Source organism: Hemiscyllium ocellatum, chromosome 33, assembly GCF_020745735.1.
Source record: "Hemiscyllium ocellatum isolate sHemOce1 chromosome 33, sHemOce1.pat.X.cur, whole genome shotgun sequence".
Classification (NCBI taxonomy): domain Eukaryota; kingdom Metazoa; phylum Chordata; class Chondrichthyes; order Orectolobiformes; family Hemiscylliidae; genus Hemiscyllium; species Hemiscyllium ocellatum.
This window is the reverse complement of record NC_083433.1, coordinates 1,671,287-1,697,512: the sequence shown is the minus strand read 5'-3', so window position 1 is coordinate 1,697,512 and position 26,226 is coordinate 1,671,287. Positions and strand designations below refer to the sequence as shown.

Genomic DNA, 26,226 nt, shown 5'->3' with positions numbered 1-26,226 from the left:
CCTCCCCCCACCTTGTCTCAGTCGGTTCCCTCAACTCAGCACCGCCCTCCTAATCTTCTTCCTGACCTCTCCGTCCCCACCCCACTCCAACCTATCACCCTCACCTTGACCTCCTTCCACCTATTACATCTCCATCGCCCCTCCCCCATGTCCCTCCTCCCTACCTTTTATCTTAGCCTGCCTGGCACATTCTCCTCATTCCTGATGAAGGGCTCTGGCCCGAAACGTCGAATTTCCTGTTCCTTGGATGCTGCCTAACCTGCTGTGCTTTAACCAGCAACACATTTTCAGCTCTTCTTAAACTAAGCCTCAGCTAATAAAGGCAAATATTCCGTATGCCTTCTTAACCATTTTATCGACTTGCTCTGCTACCTTAAAAGGCTGGACATGTACACCAAAGTCCCTCTGTTCTGAGGACCCGACTGCTCATCATGTATTCCTTTGCCCTGTTTGTCCTTCCCAACTGCATTACCTCACAGATATCAAGAATAATATCATGATTATGTGAGTATGACTACATTAGGCTGCTGTTTGACTAATCTGTGATACAGCTCCCCCAATTTTCACATTTCTTCTCAGATGCTGGAGATGATGACTATGCAGGGTGCTTAGACCAGTACCAGGTGGTCCATCCAGTTTCAGAATAAACTATACTGCATTCAAACCTAATGTAAAGTTCCTTCATATTATGGTCACTATTTCCCAAAGTCCCCTTGAGAGTAAGGTTATTAATTAGCCCTTCCCCATTAGATAACATTAAATGCAAAGCAGCCAATCCCTAACCGGCTCCTCTATGTACACTTGCAGAAACTGATCTTTTCTGGATGTCAGCTGCATTCCTGACACAAAGGCCTAGCTCATTGAGTAAATGAGGATCCAGTTTCAGCCGGTTCTTAATGAGACTGCATTTTCAATACACCCCTTGAAAATAAGCCTGCTCAAAATTTGCAAATACAGAATTTAAAACTCCCATTTTAAGCAAGCTGAAAATTACAATTAGGCCTACATACATTGAAAATTTAGTCAGTTCACCAGCAAAAGCATACACAATCCAATATCTATAAACATATGCCCCCACAATGGACTATAATGTGGGAAAAGGTGAAGTTATCCACTTTGGGAAGAAGAATAGAAGAGCTGAACATTAGTTAAATGGGGAAATACCGCAGAAAGCTCCAGTAAAGGGACACTTCAGGGACTACACGCATGAATGACAAAAAGCTAGTGTACAATTTCAGTGGAAGGTAGGGAAGGAAAAATGGAACAAAAGCCCTTTGCTTAGAGAGAATGGAGGATAAAAATAGAGAGAAACAAACCTAAAGAACTACAGATGCTGAAAAATAGAAACAAAATCAAGTAACTGGAAAAACTCAGGAGGTCTGGCAGCATCTGTGGGCAGAAAATAGAAGAACAAAGAAAATTACAGCACAAGAACAGGCCCTTCGGCCCTCCAAACCTGTGCCAATCCAGATCCTCTTTCTAAACCTGTCACCTATTTTCCAAGCATCTGGATCCCTTTGACACCTACCCATTCATGCATCTGTCTAGATACATCTTTAAAGATACTAGCGAGCCTGCCTCTACCACATTCACTGGCAAAGTGTTCCAGGCACTTACCTCCCTCTGCATAAAGAACTTTCCACGTATCTATCCCCTAGATGTTTCCCCCCTCACCTTGAAATTGTGACCCCTAGTAATTGAGTCCCCCACTCTGGGATAAAAATTCTCGCTATCCACTCTGCCTATACCTCTCATGATTTTGTAGGTCAGGTCTCCCATCAACTTCGTCTTTCTAATGAAAACAATCCTAATTTATTCAACCCCTCTTCATAGCTAGCACCCTCCATACCAGTCAACATCCCAGTGAATCTCATCTGCGCCCTCTCCAAAGCATCCACATCCTTCCGGCGACCAGATCTGTACACAGTATTCCAAAAGTTCTATACTTGATTTGCCAACTCTTGTACACAATGCCCCGTCCGATGAAGAAAAGCATGCTTTATGCGTTCTTGATTATTCTATCGACCTGCATTGCCACCTTCAGAGTACAATGGACCTGAACACACACACATCCCTGTGTACATCAATTTTCCCCAGGGCTTTTCCATTTACTGTATAGCTTGCTCTTGAATCGGATCTTCCAAAATGCCTCACCTCGCATTTAGATAGGAGTCATAGATATACAGCATGGAAACAGACCCTTCGGTCCAATCCGTCCATGCCGACCAGATTTAGTCCCATTTGCCAGCACCTGGCCCATATCCCTCAACCTTTCCTATTCATATACCCATCTAAATGCCTTTTAAATGTTGCAATTGTACCAGCCTCCACCACTTCTTCTGGCAGCTCATTCCATACACGTACCACCCTCAGTGTGAAAAAGTTGCCCCTTAGGTCTCTTTCATATCTTTCCCCTCTCACCCGAAACCTTTGCCCTCTAGTTCTGGACTCCCCGAACCTAGGGAAAAAACTTCGTCTATTTACCCTATCCATGCCCTCCATAATTTTGTAAATGTCTATAAGGTCGCCCCTCAGCCTCCGACGCTCCAGGGAAAACAGCTCCAGACTGTTCAGCCTCTCCCCATAGCTTAAATCCTCCAACCCTGGCAACATCCTTGTAAATCTTTTCTGAACCCTTTCAAGTTTCACAACATCTTTCTGATAGGAAGGAGACCAGAACTGCAAGCAAAATTCCAACAGTGGTCTAACCAATGTCCTGTACAGCTGCAACATGACCTTCCAATTCCTGTACTCAATACTCTGACCAATAAAGGAAAGCATACCAAACTCCGCCTTCACTATCCTATCTACCTGCGACTCCACTTTCAATGAGCTACGAACCTGCACTCCAAGGTCTCTTTGTTCAGCAACACTCTCTAAGACCTTACCATTAAGTGTATAAGTCCTGCTAAGATTTGCTTTCCCAAAATGCAACACCTCACATTTCTCTGAATTAAACTCCAACTGCTACTTCTCAGCCCATTGGCCCATCTGGTCTAGATCCTATTGTAATCTGAGGTCACCCTCTTCGCTGTCCACTACACCTCCAATTTTAGTGACATCTGCAAACTTACTAACTGTACCTCTTATGCTCGCATCCAAATCATTTATGTAAATGACAAAAAGTAAAGGGCCCAGCACCGATCCTTGTGGCACTCCACTGGTCACAGGCCTCCAGTCTGAAAAACAACCCTCCACCACCACCCTCTGTCTTCTACCTTTGAGCCAGTTCTGTATCCAAATGGCTAGTTCTCCCTGTATTCCATGAGATCTAACCTTGCTAACCAGTCTCCCATGAGGAATCTTGTCGAATGACTTACTGAAGTGCATACAGATCACATCTACAGCTCTGCCCTCATCAATCCTCTTTGTTACTTCTTCAAAAAACTCAATCAAGTTTGTGAGACATGATTTCCCACGCACAAAGCCATGGTTGACTATCCCGAATCAGTCCTTGCCTTTCCAAATACATGTACATCCTGTCCCTCAGGATTCCCTCCAACAACCTGCCCACCACCGAAGTCAGGCTCACTGGTCTATAGTTCCCTGGCTTGCCCTTACTACGCTTCTTAAATAGTGGCACCACGTTTGCCAACCTCCAGTCTCCTGGCACCTCATTTGTGACTTTCAATGATACAAATATCTCAGTAAGAGGCTCAGCAATCACTTCTTTGCCTTCCCACAGAGTTCTCGGGTACACCTGATCAGGTCCTGGGGATTTATCCACCTTTAACCATTTCGTGACATCCAGCACTTCTTCCTCTGTAATCTGGACATTTTGCTCGATGCCACTATCTACTTCGCTACTTTCTTCCATATCCTTTTCCACAGTAAATACTGATGCAAAATACTCATTTAGTATCTACCCCATTTAATGCAGCTCCACACAAAGGCCGCCTTGCTGATCTTTGAGGGGCCCTATTCTCTCCCTAGTTACCCTACTGTCCTTAATGTATTTGTAAAATCCCTTTGGATTCTCCTTAATTCTATTTGCCAAAGCTATCTCATGTCCCCGTTTTGCCCTCCTGATTTCCCTCTTAAGTATATTCCTACTGCCTTTATACTCTTCTAAGGATTCCCTCGATCTGTCCTGTCTCTACCTGACATATGCTTCCTTTTTCTTAACCAAACCCTCAATTTCTTTAGTCATCCAGCATTCCCTATACCTACCAGCCTTCCCTTTCACCCTGACAGGAATATACTTTCTCTGGATTCTTGTTATCTCATTCCTGAAGGCTTCCCATTTTAAAGTCATTCCTTTATCTGTGAAAATCTGCCTCCAATCAGCTTTTGAATGTTCTTGCCTAATACCGTCAAAATTGGCCTTTCTCCAATTTAGAACTTCAACTTTTAGGTCTGGTTTATTCTTTTCCATCACCATTTTAAATCTAATGGAATTATGGTTGCTGGCCCCAAAGTGCTCCCCCACTGATACCTCATTCACCTGCCCTGCCTTATTTCCCAAGAGTGGGTCAAGTTTTGCACCTTCTCTAGTAGGTACATCCACATAATGAATCAGAACATTTTCTTGTACATACTTAACAAATTCCTCTCCACCTAAACCCTTAATACTATGGTAGTTCCCCAGTCTAGGTTTGGAAAGTTAAAATCCCTTACCATAACCATCCTATTATTCTTCCAGATAGCTGACATCTCCTAACAAGTTTGTTTCTCAACTTCCCTCTGACTATTAGAAGGTATATAATACAATCCCAATCAGGTGATCATCCCATTCTTATTTCTCAGTTCCACTGCTACAACAATTTTAATTCCTCACTATGATGCAACCTGCTGTTTTAATTTGCAGATATATGGTGCTTACTGGAAATTGGAATCGTCAAGTGGTTTATTCAATTGAAAACTTTCCTTGAACATGTGTACCAATAATTTACTTAAGATTACGTAATATCAAAAATACTTTCTAGCTATCTGCTGCCAAGTGAAAATTATGGAACCAACAGCCTTAGGATTTCAGTCAGTTGTGTCTTCAGCCATCAACCATCTAAACTCTGGGATTCCATCCCGAAACTTCCCACCTCACCCTTTCTTTAAAAGGCAACTACTTTGATGCAGATTATGGCAGCCCTCTTAATACTTCCTTTGACTTGGTGACAATGTTTGCTTGATTACATTTCTGAGAATATTTTTGTACGTTAAAAGGTACCTTATAAATGCAAGCTGTTGTTGTACATAAGCCTATCTTTACAACTTGGTCTGCCTGGAGTATTCTTAACTGGATTGAAGCACTTGTGATTAGGCACGGTTTAAAGTGATAAGCTAAGAACTTTCTTCAAGAAGGTGCAGGAAGGATGTTTTTGATGACTGGGTCACTGAGTAAGGATAATGGATAGGTCCCTTAGGCCAGAGAAGAGGAAGAATTTCTTCACCCAGAGAGTGGTGAGATTGTGGAATTCTCTCCCCCAAGGCCAAAATGTTGAAGACTTTCAAGAAAGATGTAGATATAGTTATTAGGACTAAAGGAATGTCAAGTAGATTGGGCCTATACTCTTTAAAGTTTAGAAAAAGAAAAGGTGGCCTTTTTGAAATATCCAAGATCCTGAAGGGGCTTGACAGGGTGGATGCAGGGAGATTGCTTCCCCTCGTGAGTGTCTAGGATCAGCAAGAGGAGAAAGCTCCTATTCCTGATGAAGGGCTTATGCCTGAAACATCAATTCTCCTGCTCCTCAGATGCTGCCTGACACGCTGTGCTTCTCCAGCACCCCACTCTCGACTCTGTCTAGGACCAGACAGCGTCATTTCATAATAACAAGTTGCCCATTTAAGACAGTGGCAATGTCGAGGTGAGGTATTAAGTATATTCAAGGCTAAGGTAGACAGATTTCAAATCATTTGTGGAATCAAACGTTATGGGGGTAAGGCAAAATAGAGAAGTCGAGGATTATCAGATCAATCATGACTCTTTCAGCCAAATTACCTGCTTCTACCCCTACATTTTGTACCTCCTGCAATTTCAACGTCTTATGGTCTTTTTGGGAACTTTTATCATACACCTTAGCATCCATATTTCAAAGGCCTCATTTTTATTCCATGGATCATTATATACTGTCCAATTTTCTAGGCATGCAATAAAGTTTTACTTGCAAATAACATTTTCATACCCTCTCTCTGCCTTCCTAGTTTCATTTTCATTTTCACTTTGCACTGTCCTAAACTTTCTGCATTGTTGAGATCTGAGTACCTGATGTAAATTTGCCTTTTCTTTGGATTTATCGACCTTAAATTTTTTTTTAACCTACAGGAGATCTATAATTTTTTTTGCATTGACGTTTATTCAGAACATTCTCCACCTCCTTTAATGCACTTCTATTGTTCTGCTACTCATTTATCTTCAAATTTATAATCTATCGTTCCCAAATCACATCTCCACTTGGCAAAATTGGACTTTTCCCAATTCAAGATTTTTATCCTTGGTCTTAGTTAATAATGACAGCACATCTTATCAAATTATGCATTATCATTACCAAATATAATGGGGAGGAAGTTTTGCTACAGCCAAACCTCTAGTACAGTTTTGAGCATTGTAGGCAGAGTATATATTTGGAAGGAGTGCAGCATGGATTCACCAGAATTCCAAGGGTCAGATTATGAAAAAAAATTACAATCATGCTTGTAACCTCTTAAAAAAATTGGAGGTTAAGGAATGATTTGGTTATAGAACATAGAACATAGAACATAGAAGGATACAGCGCAGTACAGGCCCTTCGGCCCTCGATGTTGCGCCGACCGAGTCCTACCTAACCTATACTAGCCCAATAACTTCCAAATGCCTATCCAATGCCCGCTTAAATGAACATAAAGAAGGAGAGTTCACCACTGATACGGGCAGGGCATTCCATGAACTCACAACCCGCTGTGTGAAGAATCTACCCCTAACATCTGTCCTATACCTACCACCCCTTAATTTAAAGCTATGTCCCCTAGTAACACCTGACTCCATTAGCGGTAAAAGGTTCTTAGTATCTACCCTATCTAAACCCCTAATCATCTTATACACTTCTATCAGATCTCCCCTAAACCTTCTCTTCTCCAATGAGAACAGCCCCAAGTGCCTCAGCCTTTCCTCATACGATCTTCCTACCATTCCAGGCAACATCCTGGTAAACCTCCTCTGCACTCGTTCTAAAGCTTCCACATCCTTCCTATAGTATGGCGACCAAAACTGCACACAATACTCCAGATGAGGCCTCACCAGAGTCTTATACAACTGCAACATGACCTCAGGACTCCGGAACTCAATTCCTCTGCCAATAAAGCCCATTACACCATATGCCTTCCTCACAGCACTATTTACCTGGGTGGCAATTTTCAGAGATCTGTGTACATAGACACCAAGATCCCTCTGCTCATCCACACTACCAAGTAGCCTACCATTAGCCCAGTAATCCATCATCTTGTTATTCCTACCAAAGTGAACGACTTCGCACTTAGCTACATTGAATTCCATTTGCCACATTTCCGCCCAGCTCTGCAACTTATCTATATCCCGCTGTAACCTACCACTTCCTTCCTCACTATCCACAACTCCACCGACTTTCGTGTCATCCGCAAACTTGCTTACCCAGCTTTCAAGTCCTTCCTCTAGATCATTTATAAAGATAACAAAAAGCAATGGTCCCAAAACAGATCCTTGTGGTACACCGCTAGTAACTGCGCTCCAAGATGAACATAATCCATCAACTACTACCCTCTGTCTCCTTCCAGCCAGCCAATTCCTAATCCAAACCTCTAATGTATCCTCAATGCCATACCTCCGAAGTTTTAGCATTATGAAACAGCTGAAAAAAAATTGAGAGATAGACAGAATATTTTCCCTTTCATTACCAGTCTAGGCGAAAAAATGAACATAACCTTCAAATCAGAATCAGGCCATTCAGTACATCAGTTGTAATTCAAGAAAGACGACCAGGATCAGGCCTGAGGGCCTACTGGACCTGATTTACCCAAGCAAAGAAGATCACGACTGACCTTCGCCCTCAATTTTACTTTCTTTCCCTATTGTCATATTCAATTCCCTTTGTCCAAAAACCTATTGGTCTCAATCTTGAATGTGTTTAATATAGCCTTCAGGAGGGCAGAAATATAGCTGGGGGGGGGGGGGGGCTGGGGAGAAGGTAGCAAGGAGTACAATAGGTGAATGGGGTGGGGATGGAGGTGATTGGTCAGAGAGGAGGGTGGGGAATGGAATAGCCTATTCTTCCAGCTCTAATCATTCAAGTTGCATCAAATCATCAGCAACCCACAAAACCATTGAGGAAATTTCATCAAATTAGTTATATAAGGAAATTAGAAAAAAAAGTCAATGCTCAGGCAGCAGTTTCTCTCTACCTCAACAATCTTGAAATTTGCAAGTAAAATCAGAGGACCAAGGAACACAATTTAAAAGGTAATCACTTTCAACTCTATGGATTATAAAGACAAACTATGTTCACAATTATCTTTATCCGCTTTCAAAGAAACAAATCATGGAGGTCATTTTGAACCTTAAAATTTAAACTCTAAACAAGTTCATTTTTGTTATTTGAAATTACAAACACAAATAGCTATATAATTAAGGGTGCAATTAGAATTCAAGCTTTGTCATTCTAAGCTGAAGAAACTCCATTGTACAATTATGGTCTAGGGGAAAAGGAATGCTGAAGATTTAAAAGAAAGCCCTAACAAATAAAGTCAAAAATAAACAAATCCTAACAAATGTGTGTATTACAACATCGTGGGCTCAATTCCCGGACTGGCTGAGGTTACCATGAAGAGCTTTCTTTGTCAACCTCTCCCCTTGCCCGAGGCATGGTGACCCTCAGGTTAAACTACCATCAGTTGTCTATCTCTAATGAGAGAGCAGCTCTACGGTGCGCTGGGATCCTGGCAACATTATCCTCTGTTTTAGGAACAGAGAATAATTTCAGTCCAGGTACCCTTTTGGCTCAACATGATTATACAGGCTCTGTGCAAGAACCATTCAACTCGTCTCATTCTCCTTGCATTCTGTCTGTAGCCTTACTTTTTTTCTTTCTTCAGATAATTATCCTGTTTCCTTCTGAAAGCCTGGACTGACTCTGCCTCCAACACACACTCAGGCAGTGAATTCTAGATTCAAACCACTTGCTCTATATAAAGGCGCTTCCTGATATCATCCATTTCTTTTGCAATTTACCCTGGACTGCGTCCTCTGGTTCTCAACACTTCCAACAATGAGAACAGGTCGCTCTTTATGTATTGTTCTGAACACTCAATTTTGAATTGATCTCCTCTCAAACTTCACATCCTTAAAGAGGTGTGCTCCAACACTGCCAGTTTTCAGAACTGAAGTCTCTCATCCTAGCCCCATTATCATATATTTTTCCTGCACTCACCAATGCCTTCAGATCCTTTCATACTTCATAAAGCATCATGTCCACAATATTCCTGTTAAAGTTGAACTCGGGTTTCATTAATTGCAATTCCGAGTTTGGTATTATACACCTCTATTAACAAAATGCAGGATCCTGCACTCTTGCCACATTCAGCAATTTGTACATACATAACCCAGGTCCCTCCTCATTTGCAAGCTCCTAGGTAAAGGTTATTCTGTATCATAGAAGAATTCAGGACATTCTCAAATAAAATCAAAACTAAACCATACGATAACAGATTTATGTAGAACAACAGCGTGGGCTCAATGCTCACAATAGTTAAGGTTATGATGAAGGACACTCCTCTCAACCTCATCATGTTACTATTACAAAAATAACTGAGACCCCATACAGGTTTTTGGCCAAGCTTTTCAGGATATTCCAGTCTGACAACTGAAAAGGATCACTTGTGACTGAAAAGGTAGGGATACCAAAATTGAGTTGGTTTGCCAACCTGCACTAACAAAAACACTGTGCTGATAATTCATATTCTCTTTCAAAAACAAGGCAATTAAACTTCATGCCAAATACTCTCCGAAAACAATGGAATACAATCCGAAATTGCCATAATCTCCTAGGTACCTTGCTTCAGTGACCACCTTAATGCATGTAACTCGATACTAAGTACTGGCAAATTAGTGAACCACAAGCTGCAGTTAGTATTTTGTGCAGGAAGCGATTGAGCATATGCCACCAGGCAAGTACAGAGCTAGCAGTAATGCGCTCACGTTCCGTGTCTGGGCTCCTGTAGAAAGAATGACCATCTGAGGAAGCTAATGCAGAAACAGGGCGACGTGCAGCTGATCACCGTATGCTTCAGATTTCGGTAAAGGTGACATAAGAAAATTGGAACATGAACATGTTCTTTCCCTTTCCCCTCTCTCTCACCTGAAGGAGCCTACTTACCCAAGGATCTCCTCCAGTATTCATCCACACAGTCATTTACCTTTCAGCTTCAACAATGTGTTTTAACACACTACTCAGTCAGAGTGGACACTAACCGTTATCTAAACATTCAGAGTAACTGGACACTAATGGAGAATCCTTTTTGCATCATCCACTCCCAAAGTCGGATAGCTAACAGTAGCACTACTATTATTTCACTTGTTAGCAGCACTAGGAGAAACACAATATGATATCGTTTCCATAACATTCATAAACCATTTATAGCTATGTTCATACTTCAAACCTGGAACCTTCGTGCATGAAATGCTCACCATGTGAGTTATTTATGTACTGAACCATTAGGAGAATGCAAGTGACAATGTTGTCATTCAAAACCTGATCATTTCTCTTGCATGCCACCAACAATTAAATATCTAGATCGCATGCATCAATGCAATCAATATACAAACTGCGTTCAAACAGATCTTTTGGGAGTTGGATACAAATAACATATGCCTTTCCTCTCACTATTCTTGGAGTTTTTGCAACAAGCAACAATGCATAAGCTAACATCAATCTTGTATAGGTCAGCAAAAGAGATGCTTTGCTTAATGCTTCCTGTTACATAAAAAAAAATACCCGCAGCATCAAGGTTGCATTTAAACAAGTCTCTTATCGAATGGCAAGTCTGAACTTACAGTTAAATGGATTCTACAATGATTGTTGTATCTTTCATAATGTACAGTCATAACAGGCTGAATTCACAGACTTTAAAAATCTCACTGTTTCATGATCTAATTTTTCTATGGAATTGCTTCAGTCCCATAACCAAAAGTTAAATTTGTGAAGTTGGCTTTATTTGCACATTATCCCTTTTGGTAACTCTTTCAAGTAGCCTTGTTTCATGCGATCTCATCAGTGAGCATGAGCAAACTGCTTGGTGCGAAGAGCAGCTGCCAATTTAGTTCATTTGCTTCCAAATGCTTTTCAAGAGGAAAAGACATTGTCAATTTTTCCCACTTAAGTTCTTCATGGGTCGTCTTCTTTCCATGATCACAGATGATTTTACCTAAAACTACACAGATTAGAAATTGAACCAGAGATATTCCTGTTTTATAATGGGATAACACATCAACTATCCCTTTACTGAAAGAGTCAAGTAAGTATCGTCAAGCATCCCTTTCATTTTTCCATCCTATAGTTGATCTTTTGAAAGAACACAAATCTAAACAGAGAAAGTGAGTTCAGATTTCCAAAAAACACATCACTTCTTTTATTCCTAAGGATGAGACTCATGCTATTATTGCTGTACAGAGTGTACACAGCTCAGAATCACAAAATTAAGTGCAGGAGACCATTGAGCAATTCCTGATAAAGGGCTTTTGCCTGAAACGTCAATTCTCCTGCTCCTCAGATGCTGCCTGACCTGCTGTGTTTTTCCAGTGTCACACTCTCAACCTTGAGCCATCATGTCTGTTTTGGCTCTCTGAAGCAGTAATTCACATCATCCTTTTGCCTTCTCTCTGTAATCCTGAACATTGTTTTTTTTCAAATAACAGTAATTTCCTTTTGAATGCTTTGATTGGAGCTGCCTCCATTACACTTTCAGGCAGTGCATTCCAGACCCTGACTGCATGAAAAAGCTTTTCTCACTTTTGCTTCTTTCACCAGTTGCTTTAAATCCATGTCTATCTATTCGACAAGCAAGAACAGTTTCTTGCTATTTATTCTGTTCAGAATCCTCATGATTTTAGATACCTCTATCAGATCTCCTCTCCTTTAAAATAAACAGCTCTGACTTCTCCCATCTTCAGTAATAGAAACTCATGACTGGAACCATTCTTGTGAATCCTTTTGAGCCTTCACATCCTCCCTAAAGTACAGAACAAAGAACTGGGCACAGTACTCCAGCTGAGGTTATACTCGGGCTTCATACAAGTTCAACATAATCTTCTTACTGTTGTGCTTTATACCTCTACGTAAAGACCAAATAAAAACACACCTCTCTCCCAACCTGTCCTGCATTTTTGTTAACTTACATACGAATGCAGAGAAGTAGCTCTCCTCCTTAAGTAAGAGCCTTAATTTTATTTTCTCTTCAGGCACTTCCTATTAACATTAGTTAGCTCACACTTCTCCACATCAAACTTTTATCTGCCACCTCTCCAGAATGCCTTAAAGATGCCAGTACTTACCACAAGCATTGGACAATTTCCACTAGAATTACCTCATAACCTCAACTGAAACACAGAAAAATGCATGGAGTTGACACTGTTATTAAAACATGACAACTACAGTACTTAACCCTTACACTTTATTAATTTTGTTGAACAGTTTATAAAGGTAAGTGTCTGAGAATGAAGTGAAATTCTGTTCATCTAGAAACAATTTCACTGGTATAGCTTCAGTCATTCAGCCAAGCAATGACATTGACTTTTCCAGCTATTACCTCTTGGCTGGACATTTTACTTCAAGCAGTTGACTAAAGGCTAACTGAATTATTGAAATTAGCTGCAGGCTTTTTGATACTAAACAACTGCTAAAATACAGCAAGATACGTAGGCTACAAACTGTTTACTTCGATTGATAAACACTTTCCCTACACTACACAACGCTAACCGTGAATGCAGGCAGCCACTTCCAGTAAAGAAACTTATCGCTGAACTCAATGTCACCCACACTAAGCTTTTTTTCACACTCTCATTCCAGTAAAATCTTTGGATAGCAAACATGTGAGAGAAGCATGCCTGATTTTTCCATTCCCTAGTCCAGAAGCGGTGAAGTTAGCCTTCAGTAACCCAGTCAGTATTAGCTAAGTCAGGACAAACAAGACATTAAAGTTCTTACTGGTATAAATGCTTCACTAACTTAGTGTGATAGCAAATTTCAAACATATGAAATTTGAGTGTGTTTTGAAGGTCAGGAGAAGAACAGCAACAAGCCAGATGAGTTTAAAGAAAGAGTTTCAAACAGAAAGGCCTACACAACACTAGCGCCAATACTGCGGCAGATGGGGTATTGCAGGCAGTGGGGTGAAAGTTGGGCTGAGGAAGAGATCATGATGGCAAGTGCCATGAAAGTTTGAAGTACAATAGTTTTACATAAAAGGTTTGGCTGATAATATGTTGGGTAACACAGCAATAGATTACCTAATTCTCACAGACTGGTGTTTGTCAGAAAACTCCTGTTGAGGTTGAACTGAAAGTGAGAAAGACACGTGTGAGAAGAGGTGGAGGCAGGCACGCAATAGAATGAGGTAGTTGTGAATATAGATTCAAAAGTTCATTTTGGGGTCAATTAGGATGGTACATACATTGCAAATCCAAGACTGGGGCTGGGATGGGACACACAATTAAGAACATTACTGGAGATGCTCTGGCTATTGGGACCAACAGGTGGCATTCTCAAATTATTATTGGCCATTTATCTGGCCACACCAGGGGAATCAGTGAAAGATGATAATGGGGGTCAACTGCATTAGAAGCTGAAGAAAGCAAGGCAGGATAATACATCAAGGTCAGTCACAGAGGATATGTGACGAGACATTAAAATTAGGAGCCACTCAGTCGATACACCAGCTACTGTCTACTAATAGTCATTGAGAGAAATGTATTCGCACAATTTTATTTTATAATGTTGTGGAATTATCTTCAGATATTACCTAAAATAAAACCTGTACTACAGGTTAAATTGACAAATGTGGACTTGTAATAGGTAATGTAAATTTTGTTAAGAGAAAGATGGAAAATTTAGTGTAATATCTGAAAAGGGAACATTTATTGCTGCGCATTATGAGACAATGCAATGAGACAGGTCATTTGTTGAAGGTGTAGATTATCAAAAAATCTCAGACTAGTTTAGGACTGAAATGAAGCCTTAATATCACTGCCAACTATTCATTGAACAGAATTAATGCATTTTTTTGAAAACTGTTACTTTATGTTTTCTCCTATTCACATGGTAGGTAGACAGCGTAGCAGAAATGTTAGAACACAGTGCAACCCAACGATAACATAAGTTGTCACAGACGAAACACATGTGTAGTCCTTTGAAGAACTATTCAAAGCTGCTCATTCAAATAAATGCAGGAGGGCTCAGTGGTTAGCACTGCTGCTTCACAGCACCGGAGTCCCAGGTTCAATTCCAGCCTCGGGCGACTGTCTGTGTGGAGTTTGCACATTCTCCCCATGTCTGCGTGGGTTTCCTTCGGGAACTCCGGTTTCCTCCCACAGTCCAAAGATGTGCAGGTCAGGTGAATTGGCCATACTAAATTGCCCATAGTGCAAGGTGCATTAGTCAGAGGGAAATGGGTCTGAGTGGGTTACTCTTCGGAGGGTCGGTGTGGACTGGTTGGGCAGAAGGGCCTGTTTCCACACTGTAGGGAATCTAATCTAGTCATTTTGCAGATTACAAGACCTTGCAAACAGGAAAAATATAAATGATTAATTGATATATCTCAGAATGAGGAAATAACGTTAGGTCGGAGATCAACAAGACTTTCGACACTTCAAATAATGTAGGATTTTCTGTTTTAAACTTGAAACTCAAACACTGGAAAAGATCTTGAAATTCCAGTACTACATGGAAACATTGTCCTCGAATGGACCTTGAAGCTGAAGTCTCCTAACTCAGACAAGATGACACTTAATAATGTGATTTAAAGCATAGCTATTTCAATAGCAATAGATAACCCACAAGACAGGAAACTGTTCAACTCCACCACCTCAATCCAAAACCAAAATCACACCAACTTCAATCAAACAGCTTTAGCATGCAGATAATGCCTCTGTGTGTTACTCAGAAACTCAGCTCCAAGTTACTGTTGACTCCTTGTCAATTCTTTCGTGCTTCTGAAACAAAAAACTAATGTTCTCTTTCAACCAGCTCCCAAAGTAAAACACATCTCCACCCCTCACCCAACTTCTCCTTCAATTAAGATTAACGGTGAGAACCTGGAAAATGTGGACTATTTGTATGTTCGGAATTGCCTCTTCACCTGGGCAGACTGAGACAACAAAAATTATCACTACCTCCAAAGTGGTAGCTCAGTGTTCCACCAACTGAGGCAAAAAAGTGTATCTGAGGATCTGGATCTCAAACCAGAGATTAAGACCAAAGGTTTACTGGGTACAGTGTACGCCTTGGAGACCTAGACAACCTATAAAGCTATCTCAAAGCACTGGAGAAGTACTACTATTGATGCCTTTGCAACTTCCTCTGAATCCAACGATAAATAAGGTAGTCCAATAACAGTGCCCTTGCCCAAGCCAACTTGTCCAGAATTAATACCACTGGGTAGAACATGTCATTCATGCATATGACTCCCAAGGTAGCTGTTCTACTCAAACTTCTGCAGGAAACCCCTACGAAGAGAGCAGAAAATGCTCCCAAACATCCCAGAAGCCGCCAAACATTCCTACCAATTTATTAGAGACTCTGGCATGTGAGACCAAAACAGAGAAGGCTCATTTAGGAATACACCAAATGCAACAAGATAATTTATCAGGAGCAAACAATTATTATAGGAATCACACAACTGAACAAATAATCCAAGTAATCAACACTTTAAAGCAGCATCTGGTGTGCACATGGTAAAGTCTGCAGATTGTACACTGGATTTCACAGTTTCAGAACTCATTAAAATAAAGTTGAACCAAGTCATCTTTGATTCAAAGGGGCTGCCTAAGAACAAGCAATTAATGATACTGTCCTCCAAACCAGACAGGATTCATTCCCTTCACACTTAAAGCTTTGTAACACTACCCAAACTTGAAAACGAGCACAATGTATCAGTGTATTCGAGCAGCTTTTTTCTCTCTTTTATTGATGATTCTGACTTACTTGGGGAGTGCTTCAGTGGCAGCCATCAGACTTCTAGCCCCAGTGACTAATTCTTCATCTGAAGAGTCTAGATTAAGAATGTTAATTGGCTACTCATTTGTGGGATGCATAGTACGAGTCTCCAGCCACACACTTTCCTACATTGATTATGAGGTAGCTATCAGGAGTTTGAATCCTGACTGATTAGTTTTTCTTTTTCATTTGGTGACAGAATTCAAACAGTTGTTGGTTCATTTTTTTTTTATCTATTCCCAAATGGCCACTTTTCCTGAACACTTTCAGCTTCAGGTCCTCTTTCATGCAAACAAAATTCTTCAACCCGTTTAAGCATTATGCTGTACAGCATCTGTTTAATCTATTCAATTTAAGAGTAAAATATCCTGCTTAATGTTAAGTGCCAAGCACAGTGCAGAAACATTATTTACCATGTAGGGGCAGCCACCACAGCTTCATGTTACACATTGAAAAGCATTTAAAGACTAAATGTAAAACTACTCAATTTTGTTTTAGTTGAAGATAAAGTGCTTTTGTATAGCATGCACTGACTAAAAGGTGCTGGTTTGAAGCATGGCTTTAATACTCCAGCAGCGTTGGGTCTCACAAGATGGTGGTTTGCACAATGGCGGTCAGCTTAGCAGTCCCAATCTGTGCTGACACTCTTGGTCACACCTGCTGCAGCTGAAGGTAATGTCTTGGGAAGGTGAGAGATTTGCTGGCCTCCATTTTCACTCATCCCTCTCCTTAGCCAGTTTACCTTTCCATTTCTCCTTGCTTCTTCTGATGATCCTCTGAACAGTGAGCTCCAAAGGTCCCAAGCCATCAGCAGCTTTTAACCAGTGCCATCTGTTGCAACATCTGCATTTTCATGTTTCCTTTGCAGATCTGCTCTAAGGATACATGCCTATCATCCATCTATGAATGTGCTGAAGCATTGCCCATGCTGTTGGCTTGGTTGTGTGTAGACTGTGGAAGTCTTGCCGAGCATGTTAATTCTGACTTAGTTCTTTGTCTCAACAAGTAATACCAATGAATGAGATTCTCAACAGCAAAAGATGAGCAATGGAATTTGCAAAATCATGGGCATCTTGTGTTTCACACTTTTTACAACTGTAGGACTTTTGAAATTCCACAGCAACTGTGATTTTCATGCACAATTTGGTTTTGAGCAGCTCAGCTATATTCTACCTGCACTAATGCCCAATCGTAAGACAGATTTTCACCACAGCAAAGGCTTTAGCTCCAGTGCACCAGACAAAATTGATATAGTGCCCAAAGACATTTGCGTGGCATGACTTGAGAAATCTATAACATGCATTATGAAACTTTACTGCTTATTGGTGTCACTGTGACCATATGTAAAAATTAGCATATCCATCCATAAGAAGCATGCTGCACTGGACATCCCTGTGTTATATACACCAGTATCATAATACAAACACAAAGATGCACCTGTAAAACTGGGACTGTTCATATGCCAAGGATATTTCTAGGACTGAAAGATCACCTCTAGTATAGCGAATGTAATCTTGCCTAGATAAGAAGTGCCACATTTATTAGCACTCACTTGAGATGAAGTCCTTTTTAAATAAACCACTGAATGCACAACTCAAGTCCTTAAACATGAAAATGCTAATAGAATCATCTATCAAAGACAAAAAAAAGTAGTTCTATATAGAGTCATAGAGATGTATAGCTTGGAAACATCCAGTCCAACTCGTCCATGCTGACTAGTCCCATTTTCCACCACTTTGCCCATATCCCTCTAAATCCTTCCTATTCATATACCCAGCCAGATTCCATTTAAATGTTGTAATTGTACCAGCCTCCACCACTTTCTCTGGCAGCTCATTCCATACACACACCACCTACTGTGTGACAATGTTGCCCCTTAGGTCCCTTCTATATCTTTCCCCTCTCACCCTAAACCTATGCCCTCCAGTTTTTGGACTCCGCCACCCCAAGGAAATGATCTTGTCTATTCACCCTATCCATTCCCCTCATGATTTTATAAAGCTCTAAGTTCACCTCTCAGCTTCCTACGCTCCAGAGAAAACAGCCCCAGACAATTTAGCTTCTCCCTATAGCTCAAACTCTCCAACCCTGGCAACATTCTTGTAAATCTTTTCTGAACCCTTTCAAGTTTAAAAACATCCTTCCTATAATAGGGAGCCCAGAATTGAATGCAATATTCCAAAAGCAGTATAGCCAACATCCTGTATAGCCGCAACATGACCTCCCAGCTGTTAACTTCAATACACTGATTAATCACGGCAAACAAGCAAAGTATGCCATGCCCAAACCTGAAACAAACTTTCAATGAATAAAAATCAGATGCAACCACATAACATTTAATTATTAACATTATAAAACTGTTAGATTAATATAAATAAGATAATGAAAGCAGCATCATATGCAGACAAGCACTCTGTTACCTTGCTAGGGTCACTACTTTAAGCACTGGTCTCTCTGAGCATTCTGAAGCTATATATTCTTGTCTGTGCATGCCCATCACTCGAGCTCACACAATAAAGAGTTGCATCAGCAGGATTATGGGTATCCTGGTGTTAACATTTTTATTTTTTTAATAAAGACTATTTTAAAAATATACTTTCAAACATACATGGAAATGAAACAATTAATAGAAAATATATGAAATGACAAATTAAGTTCATAAAAGTTCAGATTACTTTTCAGAACAAGCTCCACCTTATCTCCACCATGTTACATCAAACACAGTTTATGCTATAATGTGCATTTCTTCAACTCGAATTGGCTAGAGCATGATTGAAGAAAGTAGACCATTTGTAGGATGCAAACTTTTCTTACCTGAATTGGCTATAACACAGTCCTAGCCCCATTAGTTTAAATGGTATTGTTATTACACAAGTACTCATTTTATTTGTTCAGAACATTGAAATAATCCTGCCTCTAACAATGTCAGAAATATGCATGAGCAAATTGGAAAGATTTGTTATTTGGGGTCATTTTTCTATTTAGTAACATTTATGGGGCAACAATGCAAAATTATATTCCATAAAGGTGACACAACAGAAGTAGAAACTGCATTACATATGGATGTACTGATATAATATTGGTAAAACACAAAGGTGGAAAATGGTTAGAAGAGGCATAAAATGCAGGAATGTTGGTTGAAAAGTCACTTCTGTGTTTCCACATATAGCAGAATTATTCATTTTCTAAATTCCACAAATACAAATCTGTAACTGGTTTTATCAACACTGGAAATGTCAGTTACATCCTGTGCCAATCAACAGGTGAATGAAAACTACATCTTGCAGTCCTCGGTGTTCACATATATCAAATTGTTAATTTAGTGATCAATTAAATTTATATTGATAATCTTTCTTCCTCATTGGAAAACAAATTAAAAATGACATCTAACTTTTACATTTAAATACTATACAATTACATTGAAATCCTAACTATAGATCTGGAGGACCGGAAATGCTTATAAATTACCTTTTTTTTAACATCACCTGAAGCTGCTTATATGTAGTCTTACAGACACTGCGAACCTTACCCAGTGATACAGAAAGCTTTTGTATTTATAAAGAACCTTACCATGTCCTGAAGCATCTTAACAGTGTTTTACAATTAAATACCCTTGCATTGTAGTTGCGGTTATGCAAGTGATTACACTCCACGTGCAAGCTTTGATGTTAAAAGACAGAAGTATGATCAGTAATGAACATATACCTTAATGAGTAGGACAAATCAGTCATTCAGCTCCTTAAGCCTGCTTCACCATTTAATAAGATTGACGCTGATCTGATTGCAATTTCTAATCAATGTTGCCACCTACCCATGATAACATCACCCCCCTTGCTTAGTTCCTGTGGATTGAAGAGTGAGGCTTTAGCTCAGGAGTCTTTGACAAGGAGGTTAAGTGAAGTGACATGACCGCCCAGCTGGTTCAGTGTGTTACGTGCTTGATGTGGGAGGTCAACGACTCTGGTGTGTCTGGCTCGTATAAGTGTGGAAAGTGTGTGCACGTTCAGCTACTGACAGAGCATATTGCAGCACTGATGAAAGAACTCGAGGACCTTCGGCTCATCTGAGAGAACAAGATCTTTCTGGACAAGACCTTCAGCGAGGTTATTACACCGATCATACCAGAAGAGAGCAGAAGAGAGCAGACGATGAGGAAGGCAGAGAGGAGACAGGCGCAAGAGACCCTAGGGGAAGTACCTGTCAGGAACAAGTTGAATCTTTTGGAAACAGTAGAGATAGATGACACTGCCAGTCCACGAGGCGTCCAGGTCTGTCAATCAAAAGTTGGCATGGAGGCAGAGCGGAAGAGTCAGACATCGCACAGAGCCGTGGTAATAGGGGACTCCATAGGGAGAGGAACTGACCGGGGTTTTTGTGGCAGCAGGCGGAATTTAAGGATGGTGTGTTGCCTTCCTGGTGCCAGGGTTAAAGACATCGCGGACAGAGTGCAGGAAATCCTCAAGGACAATGGTGAAGAGCCAGAGGTGGTGGGACATGTCAGCACAAATGATGTCTGGAAGAGGAGGAGGAACATACTACAGCGGGACTTTGGAGAACTAGAAAGAAAGCTGAAAAGCAGGATGTCCAGGGTGGTTATTTCCGGTTGCTTCCAGTTCCTCGAGCTGGTGAGGCCAGAAACAGGGAGATAATGGACTTGAACGTGTGGCTGGGGAACTGGTACAGGAAGCAAGGATTTAAATTCTTGGATCACTGGGGTATGTTTTGTGGTAAGCATAAATTCTACAAGAAAGACGGTTTGCACCTTAATAGGTTAGGGACCAGCATTCTGGCAGGCAGGTTTGCTACTGCAACACTGCTACGTTTAAACTAAATAGCGGGGGGGAGGGGACAAACTGGAGGTTTAAGGAGGAAATTGAAGGGAAAGTTAGAACAAGGGAAGTCAAGAAAGACAACTGTATCAATGAGGCAGAAAACTCAAAAAGGGATCATGCTGTAAGGTTGAGTGAAATAGGGGTTGATGGGAAGGGTGAAGGCAGTAACAAATTAAAAGTACTATATCCGAATGCACGAAGCATTAGAGATGAGCTGGAGGCTCTTTTGGAAATTGGCAGATACGATATTGTGGGGATAACTGAGACGTGGCTTCAAGTGGACAGGGCCTGGGAATTGAATATTCAAGGCTACACATGCTATCTTAAGGACAGACTGACGGGCAGAGGAGGTGGGGTGGCCATGTTGGTAAGGGATGATATTCAGTCCCTTGCGCGGGTGGACTTAGAATCAGGGGAACTAGAGTCAGTGTGGATAGAGCTGCGAAATACTAACGGTAAAAAGACCCTCTTGGGAGTTATCTACAGGCCCCCAAACAGTAGTCTGGATGTCGGATGTAAGTTGAATCAGGAGCTGAAATTGGCCTGTCGCAAAGATGTTACTACAGTTGTTATGGGGGATTTTAACGTGCAGGTAGACTGGGAGAATCAGGATGGTTTTGGATCTCAAGAAAGAGACTTTGTGGAGTGTCTCCGAGATGGGTCCGTATAACAGCTGGTGCTGGAGCCTACCAGGGAAAAGGCAATTCTGGATCTGGTATTGTGCAACGAACCAGAATTATCAGGGACCTTGAAGTGAAGGAGCCATTGGGAAGTAGTGACCATAATACATTAAGCTTCAATCTGCAATTTGAGAGGGAGGGGGTACAATGGGAAGTGACAATATTTCTGTTGAATAAAGGGAACTATGGAGCTATGAGGGAGGAGCTGGCCAAAGTTCAATGGTGCAATATCTTAGCAGGGATGACAGTGGAGGAACAATGGCAGATATTTCTGTGTAGAATGCAGAAGATGCAGGATCAGTTCATTCCAAAAAGGAAGAAAGATCCTAGGAGGAGGCATGGGTGGCCGTGGCTGACGAGGGAAGTTAAGAAACATATAAAGTTAAAAGAGAAAAAGTATAACATAGCAAAGATAAGTGGGAAAACGGAGGACTGGGAAGCGTTTAAAGAACAACAGAGGATTACTAAGAAGGAAATACGCAGAGAAAAAATTAGATACGAAGGTAAACTGGCCAAAAATATAAAGGAGGATAGTAAAAGCTTTTTTAGGTATGTGAAAGGCAAAAAAATGGTTAAGACTAAAATTGGGTCCTTGAGGACAGAAACAAGGGAATATATTACGGGGAACAAAGAAATGGCAGAAGAATTGAATTGGTACTTCAGATCTGTGTTCACTGGGGAAGACACAAGCAATCTCCCTGAGGTAACAGTGGCTAAAGGACCTGAACTTAAGGAAATTTATATTTGCCAGGAATTGGTGTTGGAGAGACCATTAGGTCTGAAGGTTGATAAGTTCCTGGGGCCTGATGGTCTACATCCCAGGGTACTGAAGGAGGTGGCTCGAGAAATCGTGGATGCATTGGTGATTATTTTCCAGAGTTCAATAGATTCGGGATCAGTTCCTGCGGATTGGAGGGTGGCTAATGTTGTACCACTTTTTAAGAAAGGTGGGAGAGAGAAAGCAGGAAATTATAGACCAGTTAGTCTGACCTCAATGGTGGGAAAGATGCTGGAGTCTATTATATAAAGGATGAAATTAGGACACATCTGGATAGTAGTAACAGGATAGGTCAGAGTCAGCATGGATTTACGAAGGGGAAATCATGCTTGACTAACCTTCTGGAATTTTTTGAGGATGTAACTCTGAAGATGGACGAGGGAGATCCAGTGGATGTAGTGTGTCTGGACTTTCAGAAAGCTTTTGATAAAGTCCCACATAGGAGGTTAGTGAGTAAACTTAGGGCGCATGGTATTGGGGAGCAAAGTACTGACTTGGATTGAAAGTTGGTTTGCTGACAGGAAACAAAGGGTAGTGATAAATGGCTCCATTTCGGAATGTGGGGTACCATAGGGATCAGTGCTGGGACTGCAGCTTTTTACAATATATATTAATGATATAGAAGATGGTATTAGTAATAACATTAGCAAATTTGCAAATGATACTAAGCTGGGTGGCAGGATGAAATGGGAGGAGGATGTTAGGAGATTACAGGGTGACCTGGACAGGTTAGGTGAGTGGTCAGATGCATGGCAGATGCAGATTAATGTGGATAAATATATGGTTATCCACTTTGGTGGCAAGAACAGGAAGGCAGATTACTACCTAAATGGAATCAATTTAGGTAAAGGGGCAGTACAAAGAGATCTGGGTGTTCTTGTACACCAGTCAATGAAGGCCAGCATGCAGGTACAGCAGGTAGTGAAGAAGGCTAATAGCATGCTGGCCTTCATAACAAGAGGGATTGAGTATAGAAGCAAAGAGGTTCTTCTGCAGCTGTACAGGGCCCTGGTGAGACCACACCTGGAATATTGTGTGCAGTTCTGGTCTCCAAATTTGAGGAAAGACATTCTGGCTATTGTGGGAGTGCAGCATAGGTTAACGAGGTCAATTCCTGGAATGGCAGGATTACCTTACGCTGAAATACTGGAGCAACTTGGCTTGTATACCCCTGAGTTTAGAAGACTGAGAGGGGATCTGATTGAGACGTATAAGATTATGAAAGGATTGGACACTCTGGAGGCGGGAAACATGTTTTCGCTGATGGGTGAGTGCCAAACCAGAGGACACAACTTAAAAATACAGGGTAGACTATTTAGGACTAGAGATGAGGAGAAACTTCTTCACCCAGAGAGTGGTGACTGTATGGAAAGCTCTGTCCCAGAGGGCAGTGGAGGCCCAGTCTCTGGATTCATTTAAGAAAGAGTTGGATAGAGCTCTCAAGGATAGTGGAATCAAGGGTTATGGAGATAAGGCAGGAACAGGATACTGATTAAGGATGATCAGCCATGATCATATTGAATGGTGGTGCAGGTTCGACGGGCAGAATGGCCTATTCCTGCACCTAATGTCTATTGTCTATTAACAAGAATTATCTAGCTTGGCCATAAAATTACTTAAAGACCCTGGTTCCACTGTCTTATGAGAATGCCAAGAATTCAAAACCCTAAGAAAATCACCTCATCTGTCTCAAATAGGTGATCATTTATTTTTAAACAGTGACCTCTAGCTCTAAATCTTCCATAACAGAAAGCATCCTCTCCACATTTACCCTGTTAAGCCCCTTCATCAGGACCCTGTGTTTCAAATAAGTTACCTCTGACTCTTCTAAACTCCAGCAGTTGTCTGTCCAGTCTGTCTAACCTTCCCTTCCTGGTGTTCGTTTTAAAAATATTTGAACTGCTTCCAACAGAGTTATATCCTTCCTTAAAGTGACCATAACTATATACGGCACTCCAGATTTGGTCTCACCAGAGCCCTGTACGACTGAAGTATAACCTCATACTTCCGTTTTCAATTCCCTTCACAATAAATGACAGCTTACTATGAACTTTCTTAATTACCAATTACTGGCCCATTAGCCTCTTGCAGTTCAAGCACGAGGACACCCAGATCCCTCTGTATCTCAGTGCTCTGTAAACATTTAGATAGCTATTTTTCCCTTTCCTGCCAAAATGGACAATTTCACATTTCCCCACATTATTCTTCTTTTGCCACATCATTGCCAACTCATGTAATCAATATCTTTTTGTAATTTTGTGTTTTCTTAATAACTTACTTTCTCACCTTTTTTTGTGTTATTAACATATTTAGCAACATACGTCTGTCCTTCATCCAAGTCACCTTCATTAAAAATAATTCAGTGGAGACTGATTCTAGCCTCTATCCAGGACCCGAATATTTAGACTTTCCAACAGCAGGCAGTGAACACGATTGAGACATAGAAACCTTGGGAGCTTCACTGTTGAAGTCACCGAGACCCAATAGGGAATTTTCAACCAACTCCAGCTAGCTGAACTTAAAACAAAACAAAATTGACCCTCCAATGCTGTAACACTAACTTTAACAAAATTTTGCACTTACCAAATGTGTCAGAGAGCTCCTAAATAAGTACTTCTACAAAGCTAATAGAATGTAAAGCTATGTGAAACTTAGGGATTCCCTCTAATTTACTAGCCTTTACTGAAAGAGTGAGTCTTTAGGATGGTCTATGGTGTACATTTTACAAAAACTAATCTCTTGCTTCGAAATGGTCACCAATATTACTAATTGCATTCAGCTAATTTTAAACATGACAAGTACAGAATTTTCCCTCTAAGTCAAATGACAGTACTGGTTACACAATCGTGTACATCATGCAGCCACAAAATCTCTATGATGTGAGAGTTTGGAATGCTATACTACAGCTTCCCCTCTATGGGAATTGTGGCAGTACTGCTTCAAGATGTACAGAACTCTGCAGTGCAGTACAGAAATAACCTCAGAGGATTCAAGCACATTTTAATCAGAAGACTCTTGTACTTTACAAGTGTTTTCTAATGCCAACCTACAAATCTATATGAGCGCTACAGGTTTTCGACAAGGCACTATAGCACAGAAAACACTTCTACCAATTTCAAAGACAACATATAAGCGAATACAGTGGAGTTCCAGCAGCAAATTGACGGACTCTGAAAAGCATGGATTTATTTCTAAGCCAGTACTCACCTGTAACATAGGGTAAGGATATTCCATACAGTAGACACTGAACATGCTTACGAGTTGCTGTAGGGCACTCGAATTAAGAGAACCAAGGCACTGTGACTAGGATGAGTGTGAGAATTGGTCTATCCGTCAAACGTGAACAGCTGTTTAAGGATTTGTGATGCACACAGTGCAGGCCTTCAGCAACGTGAGGAGGGGAGGCTTGCTGCCCGGTTACATGCTTTCAGCTGTTGCAATCAAACTTCTGCGAATTAACCCTCGTGTCCTGGCCCTGAAGACTCGATCTGTTTGTCGAGAAGGCATCTGCTTCTCACTACCCCTGACAAAAGTTTTTTTAAAAGCAATGTGCCTGCAGTGTAATAGATACAAACAGGTGCACACTTGCCATTTTAGCTCAAACAGGCACCACTTTTTATACGTTTGAAAGCTGCCTTTCAACAGGACATTCCAAACAGTTTTACATGTTACGTTCTATCTTTACTGATATACCCACTTTAAACAAATACAGCTAATCTTGTTAAATTTCTTTATGTCAGCATGAGTGACAGGAGTCATCAATATAAACTGATGTGAAGTCTGGCAAG

The 26,226-nt window shown here is 40.9% G+C and overlaps 1 protein-coding gene across 7 annotated transcripts in view; it reads right to left on the bottom strand.

Annotated features, from left to right (window-relative positions):
• Positions 1 to 26,226, bottom strand: part of LOC132831360 (RNA binding protein fox-1 homolog 2-like) — a 335,115-nt gene that overhangs the window by 128,082 nt on the left and 180,807 nt on the right. The window contains exon 1 of one of the 7 annotated variants that reach the window (XM_060849457.1): positions 25,646 to 25,740. The exons of the other annotated variants lie outside the window; for them this stretch is intronic. Within the exon in view, the coding sequence (XP_060705440.1) occupies positions 25,646 to 25,690 (45 nt within the window). The 5' untranslated portion in view covers positions 25,691 to 25,740. Of the gene's footprint in view, positions 1 to 25,645; positions 25,741 to 26,226 lie in introns of those variants that run through there. 7 annotated transcript variants of the gene reach the window in all.